Source organism: Budorcas taxicolor, chromosome 12 (assembly GCF_023091745.1).
Source record: "Budorcas taxicolor isolate Tak-1 chromosome 12, Takin1.1, whole genome shotgun sequence".
In the NCBI taxonomy this organism is placed as follows: Eukaryota; Metazoa; Chordata; class Mammalia; order Artiodactyla; family Bovidae; genus Budorcas; species Budorcas taxicolor.
In genome coordinates, this window is record NC_068921.1 from 50,518,751 (window position 1) to 50,540,892 (window position 22,142).

Sequence of the window (22,142 nt, forward strand, 5' to 3'; positions counted from 1 at the left end):
ACACATTTTCCCACAGAAATGTTGTTACCAACAGTGGTTAATTCCTAAGCTAACCACTGAAGCTCCTTAAACTCATAATAAGCAAAATGGATGTTTTCAATGAAAAGTGTAAAAACTGTACTATGGGGGAAAAAAAAACACTTGCCTTTGAAATTCAAAAGATAAATTTAAACATGCAATTTAAATTTATTCTCATTAAATTCATCACCCAGTGTTTGGATTAGAGGCTTACTCTGGGCCTCTTTGCACATAACCTTGAAACACCAAGAATGAGCGTGGGAGAGAAGAGTGGAAGGTGTTAAACTCGAGTGGGTGGGCGATGGAAAGATTCTAAGCACAGTCTGGGAAGTCAAGTGTATGGTTTTAACTCAGATTGGGCAGGCAGGTTTCTACTCTGATTTTGGGGGAGCAGGGGCGGGCAGGTACAATGAAGTTGCTTGAATATTCATTGGAAGGACTGATGCTGAAGCTGAAGCTACAACCCTTTAGCCACCTGTTGCAAAGAGCCAACTCATTGGAAAAGAAACTAATGCTGAGAAAGACAGAGGGCAGCAGAAGCGGGTAACAGAGGATGAGATGGTTGGATGGCATCATGACTCAACAGACACGAGTTTGAACCAACTCCAGTAAAGGACAGAGAAGCCTGGTTCACTGAAGTTGCAAGGGGTCACAAGGTTGGACACAACTGAGCAACTGAACAACAAAATGAAGTTGGTACCCGAAAAGACAGAAGTAGGGACAGAAAAGGGCTTTGCCGTCTCGCAATCCTACGATCTTGAGTGTGCTACCTTGCAAAGGGTGGGTAACGGAGTACATCTGTGGGCAGCTGGTAAGCCACGAAAGACCAGTCAGCTAACCCTTCATGCTGGTGGGGTCTGAGTACAAGGATCAGCAGCCGCAGGCAATAGACCTGGGCTCCTCACACTAGTGTGCTACCAAGCAGAGGACCAAGAAAGTGCATTCACGTAACAGACCTGCGGGTATGTTGACAGGGTGTGAAGTGGACTGAAAATTCCCAGCAGGGAGGGTCAGAAGAGGAAACAAAGGTAAGAGGTAGAAATGACGTTTCCTGCAGTGGTGCCAGCCAAAATGTCAGACCCCAGCTGGGGTCATCATTTCTATAGCACAGCGAGGCCTGTTTGATGTATTTCAGGTTTGTCTCCTGGTTTGGGGATGCACTACACATTTGTTAAAGACACAACATTATACCATGAAAAGAACTGTTAAGGACTTTTCAGAAGCATACATAAAAACCAACATTTTTATCAAGTATTTTAACAATTTCTTTCAATCTTTATTTTTTGGCCACATCATGTAGCATGCTGGATCTTAGGTCCTCAACCAGGGATGGAACTTATGCCCTATGCATTGGGAGCATGGAGTCTTAACCACTGGACTGCCAGAGAAGTCCCTCAAGTATTTTTTTTAATAAAATGGTATTTTTCAATAATGCAATATGAACTTAAAAGTAAGTTTTTTATTGCTCTTCCTCTCCCTCTTCATATGCCCTCTCCATCAATGCTTACAATCCGGTAAGCATCTTTCCTTGATTTCCCTAATTTTCAATTAAGAATTCAAATATATATTGAGCACATTTTACATGGTTTTATGAAATAACTGTATGTGTTAACAGCAGGTGTATTGTCAATACATATTGATAATGGCAGGTGAGTGGTATGCTAGAGCAGAGATACAATGAATTTATTCAACCATTTATTCTTTATTATAGACAGTCGCTGCTTCATTTTGCTTTGTACTGCTTGAGGAAATGTTACAATAAAAATCTTCATACAAATATCTTGTTATTCAAGTTTAAGCTTACTTGCTGTGGTAATGAACACTCTAAAAATCTCACCAGCTTACCACAAGAGTTTGGTTCTAGCTGACATCACTGCCTGGTGCAAGTCAGGCTGTTACCATGAGTGTGCCTCCAGTCGTGATTCAGGGGATCCATCTTGTGGGTTTACTCTCTCAGATTTTTTCATTTCCAGCAGTCAACATGAGAGAAAGCTTGGAGGCCAAAGAAAGGTTTATGACAAAGACTGGATGTGGTTTGGGACACGTCTGCCCCAGATTCCACTGGCTACAACCCAATCAGAGGCCCCAAACTAACTGCAAGAGAGGCTGGAAAATGCAGCCTTCTTGTGTGCCCAAACTGGAACTGGGTGAACATTTAGCCAAATTTGCAAATGTTTTTATATAGATTAGTGGCTTTATTCCAAAGGATGTATTTCTCAACTGCAATTTCTGAGTTGTGAAATTTCTACATAACATGTGTGTCTACATCACTTTGCAAAAAAGACCATAACAACTCCTATCAGCAGAGTACGAATACTCAGCACCATTTTTACTTTTCTAAATCTCCCTTCCTTTCTAGTGCTGAAAGACTAGAAACTCAATTGACCAGATTCCTGTGTCAACAGGATCCTGGTTTAACGTCCACCAATCAGAGGCACTCTCACTGAAACTAGAAGAGTGAAGAAAGCAGGCAGCCTTTATTTCATTCGAACATCCTGACAGATGGCAGAAATGGCCTGTATAGTGGCTTCCAGGTGACATCCTGCATTGTGCAGAGAGTACTGGCAGGGGCTTTCCCTGAAATTCCTGCATTACCGGATTTTCTAAAAGCTAGCAATAATTTCTCCTTATTCCCTCAGTCTTTCTCACAGTTAAGTGAACATCTCATTTCTTATATAAAAATATCTTCTTACTTCAAATATTTAAAGAAATTTGTTTGTAGACTAAGAGCTAACTTACACATCAACATAGTAGGTCTTTTGTTTAGGACCCATTTTTTTCTCACATGTGAATTTTTAATTCTTATATTTCAGATATATTTGTTTTATATTACAGTTGTGGAATTGCTGTCTTCCCAAGCCTTAATTAACATACTCTATAACACTTCTAATTTTTATATTTTATAGTTAAATCGTTAACTCATCTGAAATTTACTTTTGTATGTGCTGTCACTACTAGTATCATTTATTAAACTGTTTTCTCATCCAACTGAAATACCATCTTTGTCTCAAATGTCTTGATCTATTTCTAGGCCACATAGTCTATTCCAGTGATCTGTTTAACTGAGAAATGCCATATAGTGTCAACTGTTGTGGTTTTATAAAATATTTTAACTGGTTTACAAATCTAAATTCAAGAGATCACCTAACACAATAATCTGTGTTACCAGGTTAACTCAGTTGTATATAAATTCTTAATAAAACTTATCTTTCTATGTCTGCATATACTTGAGCTTTCTACAATATTAATAACAGAAATATCTGAATGCTTGGCTAATATAAGGGAGCAATGGCCAATCCTAACCTGATTCCAAATTTTTTTGAGAAGCAGCAGCCTCACTCTTCTCGCTAACTGCTTTCATAGCAAATGAATGTTATAAAACTGAATTTGTAAAGTAACATTATCCTAATCAAATACTATTTTTGCCATTTATATATACGTTATATATGACTGTATATAAAGGCATCTATGTAAGAGCTTGTTTATAAAATGGGTAACACTACCAGTAATTTTTAAAACTTTTGGTTTAATACATAAACTTGTGTTGCTTTTACTATTATTCAACTGATTTATTTTTTTATTAAGATATAATTCACATACCACAGAATTTACCCTTTAAACTATCCAAATCAGTGGTTCTTGGTACATTCACAAAGTTGTGCATCGATCACCACTTTGTAATTCCTGTTTGTCTGATTTTTTTTATTATTATTTAAAAAAGTGGAAAACCAAAAGTATAATTTTCATTCAATAAATATCATTCGATCCTTAAGCAGCTTTGTTGCAGAAAGTGAAGTCCGTGATTTTAGATTATTTTCAGTTTAGAATCAGTTTTCACACAGTTTCAATAATTGCAGCAATTTCCTTGAATTGTCTGTAGAAATTCTGAGGAGAAAGGGGGAAACAATATTAATTTTGCTTTTAGAGGATTCTTTAGTTCTTTTAATTATATCTGTCCAGCGGTGGGTCTATAACTTATTAAGTCTGCATTTTAATGTTAAATCCTCAACTATTATTATTCGAAGCTTACCATAAGAAGCAAAAGGTGTAATCTGGTGCAAGCAAAAATACTACTGTAGGGTTGAATAATTAGCTCATGAATAAACTTTCTGAAAGCATCCAACAAAGTTCTTTAGGACCACACCACAAAGATTTATTAAATGTCCAGCACTATCATAAACAATAAAGACTTTTAAAAAATGACACATTGGGTCCCAGGCTTTGAACCAGTTTTAATTTAGTGAAAGACTGCATTTCAGGGTGATTGATAGAGGCTGTCTTGTCAATTACAATAAGAGAGACCCAACACTGATAGCAGCTTATATGCGTGTGTGCTCAGTGGTGTCTGACTCTTTGCAATCCCATGGACTAGGGCCTGCCAGGCTCTTCTGTCCATGGGATTTTCCAGGCAAGGATACTGGAGTGGATTGCTCTTTCCTCCTCCAGGGGATCTTTCTGACTCAGGGATCAAACCAGCATCTCTTGCGTCTCCTGCATTAGCAGGAGGATTCTTTACCACTAGCACCACCTGGATTTATATCCTCATATTTTCCCTCTTCTTTGGACTTAATTCTCTATTTTGCTTCTTAAAAGAGTATCTGTATTTTGTTTTAATTCACGTGTAAATTTATTATGAAGGAGGAAGTAAACATTTGTTCAAAAACATATACTGATGATCATAATTTCAGCTGCTGCTGCTAAGTCGCTTCAGTCGTGTCCAACTCTGTGCGACCCCATAGACGGCAGTACATTAGGCTCCCCCGTCCCCAGGATTCTCCAGGCAAGAATAGTGGAGTGGGTTGCCATTTCTTCTCCAATGCATGAAGGTGAAAAGTGAAAGTGAAGTGGCTCAGCCGTATCCAACTCTTAGCGACCCCATGGACTGCAGCCTACCAGGCTCCTCCGTCCATGGGATTTTCCAGGCAAGAGTTCTGGAGTGGGTTGCCACTGCCTTCTCCAATTTCAGCTACTAAAAAGATATTAATCAAAAGCTCTAAGAATGTTCCTTCATCCGCAGTTTTGTAATGGGACTAACAGGCTCTGACTGCCTGGTTAGCTATCAGCCATGTAAGAACTAACTTTAAAAGAGCTGTCCCATTTGTGATCTTTTTCCTGAGAAAATTTTAAGAGGTGGAATCTGGGAGCAAAAATGCAGCAAAGAAAAATAAGAATTAGGCCAGTATTATAAATTACAAAAGGACTGAGACCTGTATTACTTTTTGAAGTGGATTTGGTCTTTATATTCAGCTGAAGGCTACTCATATATCACAATACACTGCATTTATTTCTTTTCAACCTAGTCTTAACTGCTTCCAAGACACCACTTCACATTAATAGTGTTGAAGCATGACCCTTTTTCGTTCTAAAGTGGACATATCAGTTCTAAGAGAAAGAAATTAAAAGGAAAGAAAATCCTTAAAATCACTACCTCAAAAAGATATCTGCACTCTCAGATTCAATGCAGCATTACTCACAATAGCCAAGGTATGGAAACAACCCAAGTGTCTAGTGACAGATGAATGGATAAAGAAAATGTGGTGTGTATATATACACAGTATTATTCATCCTTTGAGAAGAAGGCAGTTGTGCTATTTTTGACAATATGGGTGAACCTGGAGGACAATATGCTAAGTAAAATAAGCCAGACACAGAAAGACAAATACTACATGATCTTACTTATACGTGGAATCTAAAAAAAAGTGAGATTCATGGTAACAGAGAACAGATAGCAGTTACCAAGGCTGGGAAGGTAGAGGACATGAGGAAATGCTGGTCAAGAGGTAGAACTTTTCAGTTACAAGGGAAGTAAGCTCTGGAGACCTAAGGCATAGGTGCTGGCCACAGTTAATAATATAATCACTACATACTTGAAATCTGCTAGGGAAGAGATTTCAAGTTTTTACCACACACATACAAAATGTTAACTACGTGAGATGATGGATATATTAATTAGTTTGACAGTAGGAATCTTTTCATAATGTAAACATATACCCAAACATCACATAGTATAACTTGCATGTATACAATTTCTGTCAATTTTACCTCAATAAAGCTGGGGGAAAATACAGTTTGTAAAAGAAATCAAAAGTATCCCAGAGGGCTTTCTCCTGTGGCTCAGTGGTAAAGAATCTGCTTGCCAATGCAGGAGACCTGGGTTCGATCCCTGGTCCAGGGAGGTCCCACATGCCTTGGAGCAACTAAGTCCGTGTGTCGCAACCACTGAAGCCCGCATGCCTGTCCTAAGAGAGGCCCATGTACTGCATCTACCCCCGTTTGCTGCAAACAGAGAAAAGCCCGGGCAACAGCGAAAATAAAGAAATTACAGAAAAGCATCCTTGAGTGGTATATGAGGAGATTTTCTTAAAATAGAAGTCCGGGGTTCCAGTTCAAGATGGTGGAGTAGAAGGACGTGCACTCGTCTCCTCTTGCAAGAGCACCAAAATTGCAACCAGCTGTTCAACAACTATCAACAGGAGGACGCTGGAACACACCAAAATACCCCAGATCCAAAGACAAAGAAGCCCCGGCAGAGGGAGGGGCACAATCACAATAAAATCAAATCTCATACCCACCAGGTAGGCAACCCAGAAACTGGAGAACAGTAATACCAAGGAGGTTCTCCCACTTGTGGAGGTTCTGAGCCCCATATCAGGCTTTCCAGCCTGGGGATCTGACAAAGGGACTAGGAATTCCCAGGGAATCTGACCTTGAAGGCCAGCGGGATTTAACTATAGGACTTCCGTAAGATGGGGGAAACAGAGACTCCAGTCTTGGAGGGCACAAACAAAACCTTTTACACACCAAGACCCAGAGTAAAGGAGCAGCAAGCCCACAGGAGACAGAACCAAAACTACCCGCGAGTGTCAGAGAGTCTTCTGTGGATGCGTGGGTTGGCAACGGCTCACCACAGGGATGGAGGCACTGGTAGCAGCAATCCTGGCCTTCTAGGATTAAGGCCTTCCTGGCTTTATGTCCCCCTTGGCATAAGCCCTCTTGGAGGCTGCCATTAACCCTACCATAGAGCCCATAGACCCCGGGGCTGGGTCGCCTCAGGCCAAATGACTAACAGGGAGGGAGTGCAACTCCACCCATCAGCAGATAATTGGATTAAAGATTTACTGAGCAAGGCCCTGCCCACCAGAGCAAGACCTAGTTTTTCCCACCTTCTCCCTCCCATCAGGAAGCGTACAGATGCCTCTTAGCCTCATCCACCAGAGGGCAGACAGACGAAGCAAGAAGAACCACAGTCCCATGGTGAGTAGGACAAAAACCACATTACAGAAAGTTAATCAGGATGAAAAAGCAGAGTTATAACCCAAATGAAGGGACATGATACAAACCCCCCAATTAAATGAAGTAGAGATAGGCAACTTTCTAGAAAAATAATTCAGAATAATGATATTGAACATGATCCAGGATCTCAGAAACAGAACAGAGAAAATGCAAGAAATGTTCACCAAAGATGCAGAAGAACTAAAGAGCAAACAGAGATGAACAACACAGTGGAAGGAATCAAGAGCAGAGTAATGGAGGCAGAAGCACGGATGAATGACCTGAAGGACAGAATGGTAGAAATCACTACCACAGAACAGAATACAGAAAAAGAATGAAAAAAAAAATAATGAAGACAGCCTAAGAGACCTCTGGGACAACATTAAAGCACCAACATTCGCATTACAGTGGTCTCAGGAGAGCAGAGAGAAAGGACTTGAGAAAATATTTTAAGAGATAATAGCTGAAAACTTCCCTAAGAGGGGAAAGGAAATAATCAACCAAGTCCAAGAAAAGCAGAGAGTCCCAGGCAGGATGAACCCAAGGAGGAACACCCCAAGACACACAGTTATTAAAAGCAACAAGGGAAAAATGACACACAACATACAAGGGCACTCCTATCAGGTTGTCAGCTGATTTCTCAACAGAAACTCTGCAAGTGACAGAAGGGAAGAAACTACAACCAAGAATACTCAGCAAGACTCTCCTTCAGATACGATGGAGAAGTCAAAAGCTTTCCAGACAAGCAAAAGTTAAGAGATTCAGCACCACCAAACCATCTTTTCATGCTAAAGGAACTTCTCCAGACAGGAAACACAAGAGAAGGAAAAGACCTACAGAAAATACACCTAAAAGAAAATGGAAATAGGATCATACATATCGATAATTACCTTAAATGTAAATGGATTGATGCACCAACCAAAAGACAAAGACTGGCCAGGCAGATGAAAACATATGCATGTATGCACTTCAACTTACCACATCACTCTGCTTGACCCCCTAAAGTATATATAATTACTTTATACTGTTAGATTAATCATGTTCCCATTATGGCTTGCAACTGTAATTATCTTTTTATTTTTTGTCTGGCTTTTGTTTGTGAAAACTGATAAACATCTTTTACTACTGTGATTATGTAACTATTACTCACTTAATACCATTGTATCATGACTGGTCAACAGAAAAAAATAGAATTCTGTATCACCAAAATTGCTATTTAATAGAAAAATTTGTAATCACTTTTTAAAATCCAGATGCATATGAGAATTATCTTGGAATTTGCTAAAAAATACAAATGCCCAGGTATTACTATTCTTCCTCAAAACCCCAGATATGTTTCTAATGAGCAGCCATGTGTAAAAACAATTGGACTATATGATGATCTTTTATTTTTACCTAGTTTGTTCCGTTTTTCCTATTCCATATTCAGTGCTCCCATTTCACTTAGTTCATGCTTTCCAATTTCTCCAACTTTTCTCTCTCTTTTTTTTGAAGTTCCTTCTCAAGTCTTTATCAAGTGTGGTTGAAAAGCTTCTGTATACATATATATGTATGCTGCTGCTGCTAAGTCACTTCAGTTGTGTCCGACTCTGTGCGACCCCATAGACAGCAGCCCACCAGGCTCCCCCGTCCCTGGGATTATCCAGGCAAAAACACTGGAGTGAGTTGCCATTTCCTTCTCCAATGCATGAAAGTGAAAAGTGAAAGGGAAGTCGCTCAGTCGTGTCCGACTCTTAGCGACCCCATGGACTGCAGCCTACCAGGCGTCTCCATCCATGGGATCTTCCAGGCAAGAGTACTGGAGTGGGGTGCCATTATATATATATATAGTATGTGTAATATACGTATATTTTAGAAAACATAAATTTTGTCTAAAAAAATTATGACATTTTGATTCCACTTGATTTTGTATGAATAGAATGCTAGATTTCTAATTTAAAAGAAACAGCAGATATACAACAAGCAACAAAGGTGTATTGTATAGCACAGGGAACAATAGTCAATATCTTGTAATAACCCATAATGGAAAATAATCTCAAAAATAACATATGTATATGTATAACTGAATCACCCTGCTGTGTACCTGAAAAACTGTAAGTCAACCATACTTCAATACAATATATATATCAAGAAGAAAAAAAAAGAAGTCTGGGACCAATATATTTTCAGTTTTATAAAGAATTCTCATTACATTTCCATTTCATTAATCATGGTGGCCTTTCTTAGATTATTTGACTTTTTTAGAGTAGGAAGAGCTATAAGTAAGAATTCATATCTATTCACTCACCATAGGTATCAAAATGAACAAACAAAAACAAAACTCCAAGGTCAGTTAAATTAGCCAAAGACAAAGCATTTCCCTGTATGTACACTGAAAAGAAAATCTGATTTCTCATCTACCTTCTTTCTCCCTTTCTTGCTTACAGAAAAGAGGTGAAATAATAATATATATAATGGGCTTCCCAGGTGGTGCAGTGATAAAGAATCCGCCTGCCAATGCAAGAGACTAACAGTTACAGGTTTGACCCCTTGGTCAGGAAGATCCCCTGGGGGATGAAATGGCAATCCACTCCAGTATTCTTGCCTGGAGAATTCCATGGACAGAGCAGCCTGGTGGGGTTTACTCCATGGGCCCACAGAGAACTGGACACATCCGAGCAACTGAGTGTGCATGTGCACACACACACTAAAAATAATATATATAACATGATTCTAAATATAAACTACTAGGTTACTCAAAACCCTAGCAGATAAAATTAGCTATCAAGTACTAGTATCAGTGATCTGATCTGCATTTAGTAAACATTATTAGTCAGAAAATTCAAGGTCAATACTGTTCAAAGGTAAGATTAATTTAGCTTTATCATTCTTGAATGTTAAGCCTAAGAAGAATAAAACAGTTAAATACAAAGTAAATATCCAGCTAGAAAAGATGCAAATTTCTTAAATACACTCACAGATGAGTACTACGGAAGTGATGGAGTGTCAAAGTATACAAATTCAAATGTTATATTGAAAATAATATACTAATAATTCCAAAATAAAACAAATTGAGATCTTTTGTATGTGTTAATAAATGTAAAGCACTCAAAAGAATTGCAAATCAAGTTAAAATTTTCTCTTAAAAATGATTTTATGTATCTTTTTAAGCAGCAGTTATAGAATAACAGCTAAAACCGAATGCATTATATCACAAACCTGAAACTGTGGGATTGTCATTTCAAAGGACTTGTTCTTCACTTGGCCTGAATGATCTGCCACTTTGAGCATCACTGCAACATAAGGATACTTAAGAGATCTGCAACTGTCGGAGCTCACAGCCATACCCAGCTTCCACTGAAAATCTATGAGCTGTAATAAAAGAGTTCACAATAATACACCAGTTATAACATTGCCCTGAATGCAGATATTTATTCACTTTCACTGCTCTCGAATTCAAGTTTTAATTTCAAGGCCAATCATAATAAAAGAAAATGTCTTCAACTTAATATTGTTAGGGGGATAATAATCAAATGAACATGGAAAGAGGCAAAGGGACACAAACAGGGTTGGAAAACAACAACACTGTCATAATTACAAAAGGGAAAACACAAAAACAAAATTTTCCACCAGATGTGAAATGGAGGTAGATGTGTCAATATCATTTTCCTTTGTTTTTCAGTTTGCTTCTGTCCTTAAGGGGACTTTTGAATCATCTTTTATCTCATTTTCCTGTTCCACATATGTCCTTCCTGCATTTCACAACCCGAAAGTCCTAAAGTGGAACGTGAGTTATATACCATCTTCATATTTGACTGAGGCACACATGAGAACAATTCGTTTCCTTCCTCATCTCAGTCCTTGACCTGAAACCTTACACTAGCGTGAATACTGGGGAAGGTGGTTTTAGATTTCATCACTGCTGATGGATACTTGGCAGGTGATGTGCTAGGCAGTTTACATCCATTAAATGCCACACTGAATCATCATAACATTATAAACTATTATTTCCATTTTGCAGGTGATAAAACTAAATTTCAGAGAGCTGACATAATATGCACAAGGTCACACATTTCCAGACTCATAGCTGAAACCAAAGTCTTTTTGACTCCAAAGAGTACATGCTTATTGACTACTGGTTGCCTCAATACCTTCTAGCTAATTCTTTTCAATGATTGCTGTGTTTCCATGACATAAAACAGGACTGGATAAATGCAGCCCTTAATACAGAGTTCAAACCTTAAGACAGTATACGGAAGAAAATTTTGTATCTTGTACCCAGAGCTTAGGCAGATAGGTAGGAAACAGTAGGCACTTACCAAAAGTACCTATTGACCAATACCTTTTGTGACCAAATGAATGCTTACTGGGCAAACAGCTTTACTTATTAGTAACATTTTTTTAAAGGTGGGTTTACCATAAGGACCAAACTTTCCTCCCATGTTCAGACTGGCTTTAGACAAAATCAACTACAGTATGAAGGCCAGGCTGGTCCTGATAAAAGGTTAACATCTTTGATAAGTAAAAAGGATCTGTACAGGTCCTTTTTAAATAAAAGTTTCCCATACAAAAATAGAGAAAGGATAATGGGTAAACAAGAAAAGAACTACAAGCTGATAAATATATGAAAGGAAACAGGAAAATGCACATTTAAACCACAAAGAGATATCACTACACACCCACCAAAATAGCACAATTTTAAGTTTGACGATTCTAAAACTGGCATGGAAGGATGTGTCACAGTGCACTGATGGCAGTCTAAACTGGGCCAGTCTTTCAGAAAATTAGCTTCACTTAAAGTTATACATGTCCAGAGATCCAGTGAGTCAATTACTAGGGATAAAACTTAGAAAAACAAGATACTTATATAATAAAGTTCTCAGAAGTTATATTAAAAACAGCCCTAAACTACAGATACTCAGATGTTCATCAGTAATAAATGAAATGCTGCAGAGCAATGAAAATGAACTTCAGCTACCCTTAACACAAAAAATCTTGAGACAAGTCAAAAATTTCATTATTCCATTCACTTAAAAACTTGAAAAAAGGAAATATGATATTGTTTACATATGCGTATACAGATGGCAAAACTGTGGAAAAAAGCAAGGCTATGATTATCACAAAGGGATAATCATTACCTCCAGGGAGGAAAGTGGAGGATATTTGATCGGAGAGGGGCATATGGTGAGCTTCTAGGGTACTGTGTGGCAGTGGTTTAGTCACCAAGTTATGACCAACTCCTGTGAGTTCACGGACAGTACCCTGCCAGGCTCCTCTGTCCATGGGATTTTCCAAGCAAGAATCCTGGAGTGGACTGCCATTCCCTTCTCCAAGGGATCTTCCTGACCCAGGGGTCAAACCCGCATCTCCTGCACTACAAGGGGATTCTTTACCTCTGAGCCACCAGGGAAAGGTAGTTGTACTTTGTACTGTTGTATTTCTTGCGTTTTGACTGTAATTACACAGATGTTCACCTTTAAATTACCCATTTTTTCGGTAACTATTTGAGGAGATGGAGGTTGATTAACTATAGTAATCGTCCTGCAGTATATGTATGTCAAGTCATTATGCAGAGCTGTACTTCAGTTATATCTCAGTACAACTAGAAAGAGTAAAATTATTCATTAAATAATTCTTATGTTATGTATGTTTTGGTATATGTGTTCCCTTGCACATGTAGCAGAAGAAGGGGAGGATATGTCAGTGAGCTCCACATTTCTGGTTGAAAGGAAAATTTTATTGAAAGGAAAGCATTAGTGGGAATGAAGTTAAGGTTTGAAGAATAACAGAACTGAAAATGAGAGGGAAAAAATGTTTTATATATTCCTTAAATATACATAGAGCAAAGAACAAATGCTTGGTAAATATTAAGTTGAACCAACTAGAGATGAAAACAGTTGATATGTGGCTAAGGGACAGGGCATTTATTTGTCTTCAAGTGAAAGGTTCTTATAAGAAAGTATGGAAAATAAAGCTGACAAAAGTTCAAGAATCAAGAAGCCATAACTTTTTGCAAAACTGTGTAAGTTTTCAAAAGTTAGAGTTGACTATTTAAAAGTGTGGGTTTGAATGCAGGGGTCCACTTACACACAGATGCTTTTTAATAGTAAATAGCAGAGTACTACACGGTCTGCAGTTGGTTGAATCCACATATAGGCAGAGGAACCCAGGATATGGAGAACCAACTATAAATTACATATTGATTAATCCCTATACTGTTCAAGGGTCAACTGTATTTTATCTTATTATGAAAAACATTATCATGTCAAGTTATTTAAACTTTTCCAATTGGCAACAAGTACTCACTAAAAGTTTCTGAGTACAGAGAACAGCATGAAAGTATTGATTTAAAAATATTCATCTGGTGGCAGGAGAACACAGTAATCCAGGTTCAAGGTTTTCTGTACTGGAACTACAGTGGTGACACGTAGGATTAGGCTTATCGATAAAAGAATGACTTGACAGGTCTTGATGATTGTCTGCAGGGTTAAGGGAGGTATCAAACACAACTATAAAGGTTTGAGCCTGAAGAAAATAGATCATATAGGAACCAGGGCTTTTTATATTTTAAGTCTAAAAGTATTATCAAAACGTGATAATTAACCTATATAAGAAAAGAATCTAAAAAATAATTAATATATGTATATGTATATATAACTTAATCACTTTGCTGTACATCTAAAGCACAATACTGTAAATCAACCATAACCAATACAATTAACACCAAAAAAAGGGATAAGGAATATCTAAATAGGAATGTTCACTAAGCAGCTAGAAATTTCAGCACAGACTTCAAGGGAGTTCATGATTAGAGATATCATTTTACATCAGTTAGATGGTGACATTCAGAAACCTAACCAATCATTTTTTAAATGTATTTGGCCATACAACTCATTGATGCAAGAAGTTATATTTTTACTGTCCACAATAAAATGATAGAGTAAAATATTGAAAAGTGAAATAAAACTCTGGATTATCCAGAACATTTCAAGCAGAACAGCAACTAAAGAACACAACGTTGGAATTCACTGACCATTACGATAGAATCGGCAGATGGGAAAATTAGGGAGAGCTGTCATTTACTGTGGGAAAAAGAGCTTTTCACATGGGGAAAACAGCTGGGATTAAGTTTATGGGATGAGAATTTCTCAAATTCTAGACTGAATATTTACATGCAAATTAAAAACAAGACTTCTAAGAAGTGTGTTGAGCCTCAAATAGGAATTAGCTGCAGAGAAGATTTTCAAAAAAAAAAAAAACAGGGCTGTGGAGAATATTAAAAATAAAGCAATATAGTTCAAATTTCTTATAGAATGAAGGAAACTATTTTAAAAAAAATACAGAAAAAGCCAGTAGTAAAGAAAAAAAAAAATGAGAATATACATAAGTAAAACGAATACAAAGAAAAAAAATCAAGATTCAACTATAGATAAAAAGATTAAAAGACAAAAAGATTAAAAGGATAAAAAGAAATTAGCTGTAGTCTGTCACACTATTAGTTGACAACCTGGCTTATATCTCAACATTCAAAAAACTGGCACCATGACTTCATGGTAAATAGGTTGGGAAAAAATAAAAACAGTGGCAGATTTTCTTTTCTTGGGCTCCAAAATCACTGTGGATCGTAACCTCAGCCATGAAATTCAAAGACATTTGCTCCTTGGAAGAAAAGCTATGATAAACTTAGATAGCATATTCAAATATTTAAAATCAGAGACATCACTCTGCCTACAAAGGAACATATAATCAAAGCTACAGTTTTTCCAGTAGTCATGTATGGATGTGAGAGTTGGACAATAAAGAAGGCTGAGCATTGAAGAACTGATGCTTTCGAATTGAGGTGCTGGAGAAGATGCTTGAGAGTCCCTTGGATAGCAAGGAAATCAAACCAGTCAATCCTAAAGGAAATCAACCCTGAATATTCATTGGAAGGACTGATGCTGAAGGTCTAGTGCTTTGGCCACCTTACACAAAGAGCCAACTCATTGGAAAAGACCCTGATGCTGGGAAAAGACTAAGGGCAAAAGGAGAAGGGGTTGGCAGAGGATGAGATGGTTGGATGCCATTACCATCTCAATGGACATGAGTTTCAGCAAACTTCAGGAGATAATGAAGGACAGGGAGGCCCACCATGCTGCAATTACACGGGGCAGCAAAGAGTTGGGCACAACTCAGCAACTGAACAATAACGAGAAATTATGGCTGAAGTTATCAATAACATAAAAATATTGCAATAAAAATTGTGTACAAAGAAAAAAATTTTAAGACCATTTCAGTTTAAATTTAACTTTTATTTTTCAAAATACAACCTAAGAGAAAATTTAAAAAATAATCATGCAAAACTGTGCCATCTGAAAAACTATCGTCATATTCCTATGTCCTCATTCCCAGTTTTTGTATGCAAGTTTTATTGCCAGAATCACAAAATACACACTTCTATGTTCTCTCCTTTTTTAAATAAAAGTTTTCAAATGGAAAGTATTCTGTACACATTAACTGCTCTCTAAAGTACTATAAGGAAAAGACTGGTTAAGCAACTCATCCAAGGATACAAAACTAATAGAGCTGGTACTCAAATCCAAATTTGTCTGATTCCATATCCCAGCCCTTTTCATTATATCAATACTTAGCTGCAACAAGACAATGATTCAGAATTACATAAAGTTCTAATAAGTAAAGAAAAGCAGACAGGTCTGGGATGGGGCAAGAATGTTTAGCATCTTCTAAATGCTAGACCTCAATTGTCCAATACAGTAGCCACGAGCCACCTGTGAATATTATTAGCTCTAGCCTAAGTAGACAATGTTTGCTAAGCCTTTCTCATCTTGCTCAGCAGCACCTTCATCCATGCTTTGATTTTCTTCATAGGACTTATTGATTTTATTTAGTTGCTAAATCGTGTCCAATTCTTTGTGACCCCATGGACTGTTAGCCCACCAGGCTCCTCAGTCTGTGGGATTTCTCAGGCAAGAATATTGGAGTGGGTTGCCATTTCCTTCTCCTGGGGATCTTCCTGACCCAGGCATTGAATCTGGGTCTCCAACACTGGCAGGCAGATTCTTTACTGCTGAGCACCAGGGAAGCCTTTAGAACAGTTTCTAAAATCATGGTAATTATGGTTCATCCCCTATGTCACCATAGGCGGAAATGGCCTTATCAATCTAGTTACTACTGAATCTACTATAACATTATCTGATCTGATATAAACTGAATGTTCCAATAAGTTATCTGTTGAACTAATATGTTTAGAAATTCAGGGGTATATGGCAAATGATCTCCAAAGACAGTTTCCAACAACTAATGCCACGCCTCTCTGTAAGTACACATCACTCCTCACATCAAGAAGGGGGACTTATTTTCTCCCTGCACAAATCTGAGCTGTCCCTGTGCTTGTTTTGACAAGTAAAATATGACAGAAGAGGTGCTCTGGAACCTGTGAGCCTGAGCCTTAAGAGAACTGGAAGCGTGTGTTTTTTTCATGGAATGCTGGATCTTGGGACCTACCCACTTGGAACCCCGCCATCATGACGTGAGCAGCCACATGAGGAAGAACCAAGTCATGCCTATGATCAGCTCAGGCCAGGTCGTGACTAGCACGTGAGTGAGACCTCTTCACTTCCGGCCCAACTAGGCTCCTAGATGACTGAGGTCCCAGCTGACCTGAGAAGGCGTAGAAACCACCACCCAGCTAAGCCCAGTTAACCCACAGACTCATGAAAAACAATTAAACAGCTGTTTTAAGTCACTAAGTTTGGGGTGGTTTGTCATGTGGTGACAGATAACTCAAACAGAGCAAACACAACTAGCTGGAAATAGCTTTGTTAATAAACTTACTACGATATATGATGATTTATCAAAAATGAAATCTCAAAACTAGCTAATCTTAACTATTCATTTTTAGAAACTGTAGCAAATACAAATAATTAAAACAATGTTTTAATGACCTATTTTCCAAGTTGCTCAGGTTTGAAACTTCAGTTAATTTTGATTTTTCTCTCTGCAACACAAAACACTTACAAAATTCCTAGGTACTCAAGATCTGATTTCAGTCAATGCCACTGATATTTACTCCCTCCTTCCCAATCTCACCATTACAAAGTCTTTTAAAAAGCCTACCTTCAGACTTTGCTGGCAGTCCGGTGGTTAAGAAACCACCTGCCAAGGCAGGGGACACAGCTTCAATCCCTGCTCAGAGAAGATCCCACAAGCCATGGGGCAACCGAGCCCGTGCACCACAATTACTGAAGCCCCAGTCTAAAGACCACGAGCCACAACTACTGAAATCTGCATGCCTAGAGTCCGTGCTCCATAACAAGAGTGGCCACTGCAATGAGAAGCCTGTGCACCGCAAGGAAGAGTAGCCCCCACTCACAACTAGAGGAAGCCTGCATACAGCAATGAAGACTCAAGAGCAGCCAAAAATGAGATAAACAAATGACTTAAAAAAAAAAAAAAAAAAAAAGGCTTGCCTTCAATTTTACTGCGGCCCCCTAATTAGTTTCTTGCCTTTGGTCTTTCTCAGCTCCAATCCAGAGGAAACTCTAAACACTACTTATAAAGGAACCAAACCTAGCATCGCAGGTCAAAACCCTACTGCCTCGAGAACTAGTTAGAACCCTTCCCTTGGCAGTTAAGTCCCATCACAGCCCAGTCTCAAATCACTTTCGTGCTCAAGCTGGACCGCATCCTTTCTTTACATTATCTTTCAGTCTTTACACTTTTGTTCATGCTGCTCATTCCTCTAGAATACAACTCTCAAAGGTCTATCTAAAATTCAAAATGCCTCCCAGTTTTCCCTGCTCTGTGAAGTCCTTCGTGGTTTACTCAACCTTTCTATGAATGTTCATGTCACTTTTTACACCGCAGCACTTAGAACATTCTGCCTTGAACAGTACTCATCTGTGGATCTGTCTCCCTCCCCCACCATCTACTAGACTGTAAAATCCCTGAAGGGAGTTCATACATCCTCATGTGACTTGCAGGTCCCAACACAATACACAGAAGAACAAGAACAGTCATGCATTTTATAAATTATTACACAAACTGTACAAAAATTTAAGTCACCGTCTCATATATGTTATGTTAGGTGACGATAGTGGTAAAGAACCCACTTGCCTATGCAGGAGATTCAAGAGATGCAGGTTCGATCCCTGGGTTGGGAAGATCCCCTGGAGAAGGGAAAGGTAACCCACTCCGGTATTCTTGCCTGGAGCATCCCATGGACAGAGGAGCCTGGGGCTAGAATCCATGGGGTCACAAAGAGTTAGACATGACTGAAGCGACTGAGCTCGCATACGTATCTCATAAATAGAAAGAGGGAAAATGGCACTAGATGTCATGTGTCAATACACATCCTTCTGTTGATTCATACTATAAAATTAGCAAGAAGGAAAGCAATAAAATGTGGCAACAATCATTCATTTATAAGGAGTTCTAATTAGACATCTATAAAAGGGAACCGTGAATTAGTTCAAAACAATGATTGTAAGTATTGGAATGTGAAGCAATGAGTAACCTTAGACCTTCTGGTGCTGGACAAGATGGGATGGTCTGTTAAATTTAACAAGTTCAGACTCAAGTCGACAGACCTGAGTTTGAATTTCACCTCTGCATCCTTCTGGGGGTATCCTTCTGCATTAACAACTGAGGGTAGGGGGTGGGGTAACATTTTAACTCACACCTGTCTACACCTGACCTGCCTCTTGAGAAGGCAGGTCAGGAATCAACGGTTAAAACTGGACATGGAACAACAGACTGGTTCCAAATAGGAAAAGGAGTACGTCAAGGCTGTATATTGTCACCCTGCTTATTTAACTTATATGCAGAGTACATCATGAGAAACGCTGGGCTGGAGGAAGCACAAGCTGGAATCAAGACTGCTGGGAGAAATATCAATAACCTCAGATATACTGATGACACCACCCTTATGGCAGAAAGTGAAAAAGAACTAAAAAGCCTCTTGATGAAAGTGAAAGAGGAGAGTGAAAAAGTTGGCTTAAAGCTCAACATTCAGAAAACTAAGATCATGGCAATCTGGTCTCATGGGAAATAGATGGGGAAACAGTGGAAACAGTGTCAGACTTGATTTTGGGGGGCTCCAAAATCACTGCAGATGGTGTTTGCAGCCATGAAATTAAAAGACGCTTACTCCTTGCAAGAAAACTTATGACCAACCTAGATAGCATATTCAAAAGCAGAGACATTACTTTGCCAACAAAGGTACGTCTAGTCAAGGCTATGGTTTTTCTAGTAGTCATGTATGGATGTGAGAGTTGGACTGTAAAGAAAGCTGAGTGCCGAAGAATTGATGCTTTTGAACTGTGGTGTTGGAGAAGACTCCTGAGAGTCCCTTGGACTGCAAGGAGATCCAACCAGTCCACTCTAAAGGAGATCAGTCCTGGGTGTTCATTGGAAGGACTGATGCTAAAGCTGAAACTCCAGTACTTTGGGCACTTCATGCAAAGAGTTGACTCATTGGAAAAGACTGTGATGCTGGGAGGGATTGGGGGCAGGAGGAGAAGGGGACGAGAGAGGAAGAGAAGGCTGGATGGCATCATCAACTCAATGGACAAGAGTTTGAGTAAACTCCGGGAGTTGGTGATGGACAGGGAGGCCTGGCGTGCTGCGATTCATGGGGTCACAAAGAGCGACTGAACTGTCTACACTGAGCCTCCCAAGAATTCATCAATTACAGTTTGGGTTTTCCTACCCTGGCACTGGATTTTATGGCGGTTTGTGTTGCAGCGATTTGCAATTCTTTGTATTCACCTGTCTCTCCAATTCAGGGGACAGCAGTTTGCCCTGTGACCTCACTCCTCTGACAAATCCAAGAACTGTTCATTTTTTAGTCTGTTCAGCTTTTCACTTATTTTAAAGCAAAGTGATGACTTCCAAACTCCTCACACACTGGACCAGAAACCAGAAATCGGTCACTTTTTATAATTTTATTCATAAAAGTTCCAACATCTTTGGTTAGATTTATTTCAAGGCACTTATGACCTACTAATGTTAAAAATGACATCTTTTCAAAAATATTTTTCAACTCTGTCTTTGAACTACAGAAAAACACTGAATCATCTTCCTAAACTCTAATATCATTTCTAATAATCTACTTGTAAATTATCTTGGCTTTTTCTATGCACAATCATATAATGTGTGAATGAATGCATGAAGGGATGTGGAGCACACTGAGTAACAATCCCCTAAGATGTTCACATTGCAATCCCCAGAAACATGTAAATATGTTACTTTACATGACAAAACAGACTCTGTAGATATGTCTAAATTTAGGATCTTGATGTGGGGAGGTTTTTCTGGATTATCCAGCTGCGCTTTAGAAGAAAGTGAAGAAGGGTCAGCATCAAAAAAGGCAACATGGTGATGAAAGCAGAAAGACAAGTGATGACAGAAGCAGAGGCCGGAAGGATGCACTTTGAAGATGGAAGAAGAGGCCACAGGGAAGGAATGTAGGAAGCTGAAACAGACAAGGAAGCAGATTCTCCCCTAAAACTTCCAGAGGAAATACAGCCCTGCTGGTACCTTGACTTTAGTTCGATGAGACTAATTTTGAGCTTTTTCTTATTTTTTAATTGGAGGAAAATTGCTTTACAATGTTGTGTTGGTTTCTGCCATACAATGCAAATCAGTCATAATTATACATGTATCCTCTCCCTTTCGATAATTTTGAACTTCTGATCTCCAGCACTATAAGAATAAATGTGTTGTTTCAAACACACCTTCCCCTTCACCCTCCCCCCTCAAAAAAAAGGTTCAATGTTTAAAACTCTGTAATCCAGTATACTTCAGTCTCAGGATACCTTACTCAAATAAACATAGGACTTAAAGTAAGAAAATGGTTGAGATGATTTATGACAGACTGAATTAAAGTTATTAAGCAATAACTCTGACCAAAGCCCCCTGTTGATTACTATCTGCTTTTCCCCCAGTCTCTCAGGAATCCTCAAAAACAACAGCAAGATCAGCTGGAGCCAGATGTCAGAGGGCAGTCAGTGGACATCTCTCAGTCCCTATGTTCTGCTTATTTATCTCAGCCCTTTCTTATATTTGTGTGGTCATGGGTAACTTATATGTTTAAAATACTCTTTTAGTACTCTTCTGGGTAGTTTTAGTACTCTTCTGGGTAGTGTTACAGGTTACTTGCTAAGAACAGTTTATTAGTTGAAACAAGACAGGAACTCTTGCAAAAAAGTAACCGTCCTAAGATATGCTTAAAAATTCAAATTCTTATCCCAAGCGTAAAAAATACAAACACTGAAAGGTTAGAGGTAAACTCTTCATCTTCAACAAACGGCTTTTTAAGGGCTAAGAAAATGTTTGCGGTGCTATCTTTGTAAATTTTAACAATCTCTTCTCTGTATATATTACATGCCCAAATACTGTGCACCTAGAGTCGAATCAACGGCGCTTAATCAAGGAAGATTAACATCTGGTCTGTACTCTTCGGGCTGGAGTGGTTGGGGGAAGATTAGTGGCTACAACCTCAGGAGCAAAGTGGAAGAAGCAATCAGGAAGGCGGGACGAAACTCAGGGGCTCGTGGACACAGGCCTTGGTAGAGGGGCGTGCTAGGAAAGGCTCACGGTGGCATCATCCGCAGCTGCCGGCGGCGGGCGAAGGGCCAGGTTCAGTCGCCCGTCCCTTGCCCAGCAGAGCCGGGCGGAGGACGGGACTGGATGGCCACTCACTCACCTGGTTGGTGACCTGAAATGGAAGCAGAAAACACAATTCAGGGAACAGTCTTTCTTGCTTCGGAGCCCCCTGCCCCAGTCCCTTTCAAGCCAGGCCTTACCTTGGACTTAGCATCCAACTGGGGCTCACTGGACTCCTCCATAGCACGGTTCAAGGTTCCCACCAT

At 39.0% G+C, this 22,142-nt stretch overlaps 1 protein-coding gene across 1 annotated transcript; it reads right to left on the reverse strand.

Moving 5' to 3' along the window:
* Window positions 1-3,597: 3,597 nt before the first annotated feature.
* COMMD6 (COMM domain containing 6) lies at window positions 3,598-22,142 on the reverse strand. Its single transcript, XM_052650291.1, has 4 exons — window positions 22,077-22,142; window positions 21,977-21,988; window positions 10,489-10,641; window positions 3,598-3,903 (listed from the first exon to the last, which is right to left on the reverse strand). The coding sequence occupies exons 1-4, from the start codon at window positions 22,140-22,142 to the stop codon at window positions 3,853-3,855; spliced, it is 282 nt and encodes a 93-aa protein (XP_052506251.1). The 3' UTR covers window positions 3,598-3,852.

Excerpts from the sequence above, each read along its gene's own strand:
- COMMD6 (XM_052650291.1), bottom strand. The coding sequence starts at position 22,142 with ATGGTGGGAACCTTGAACCGTGCTATGGAGGAGTCCAGTGAGCCCCAG. Across the intron at positions 3,904-10,488 it reads TGACAATCCCACAGTTTCAG|AATTTCTACAGACAATTCAA; the intron begins GTTTGTGATATA and ends CTTTCTCCTCAG.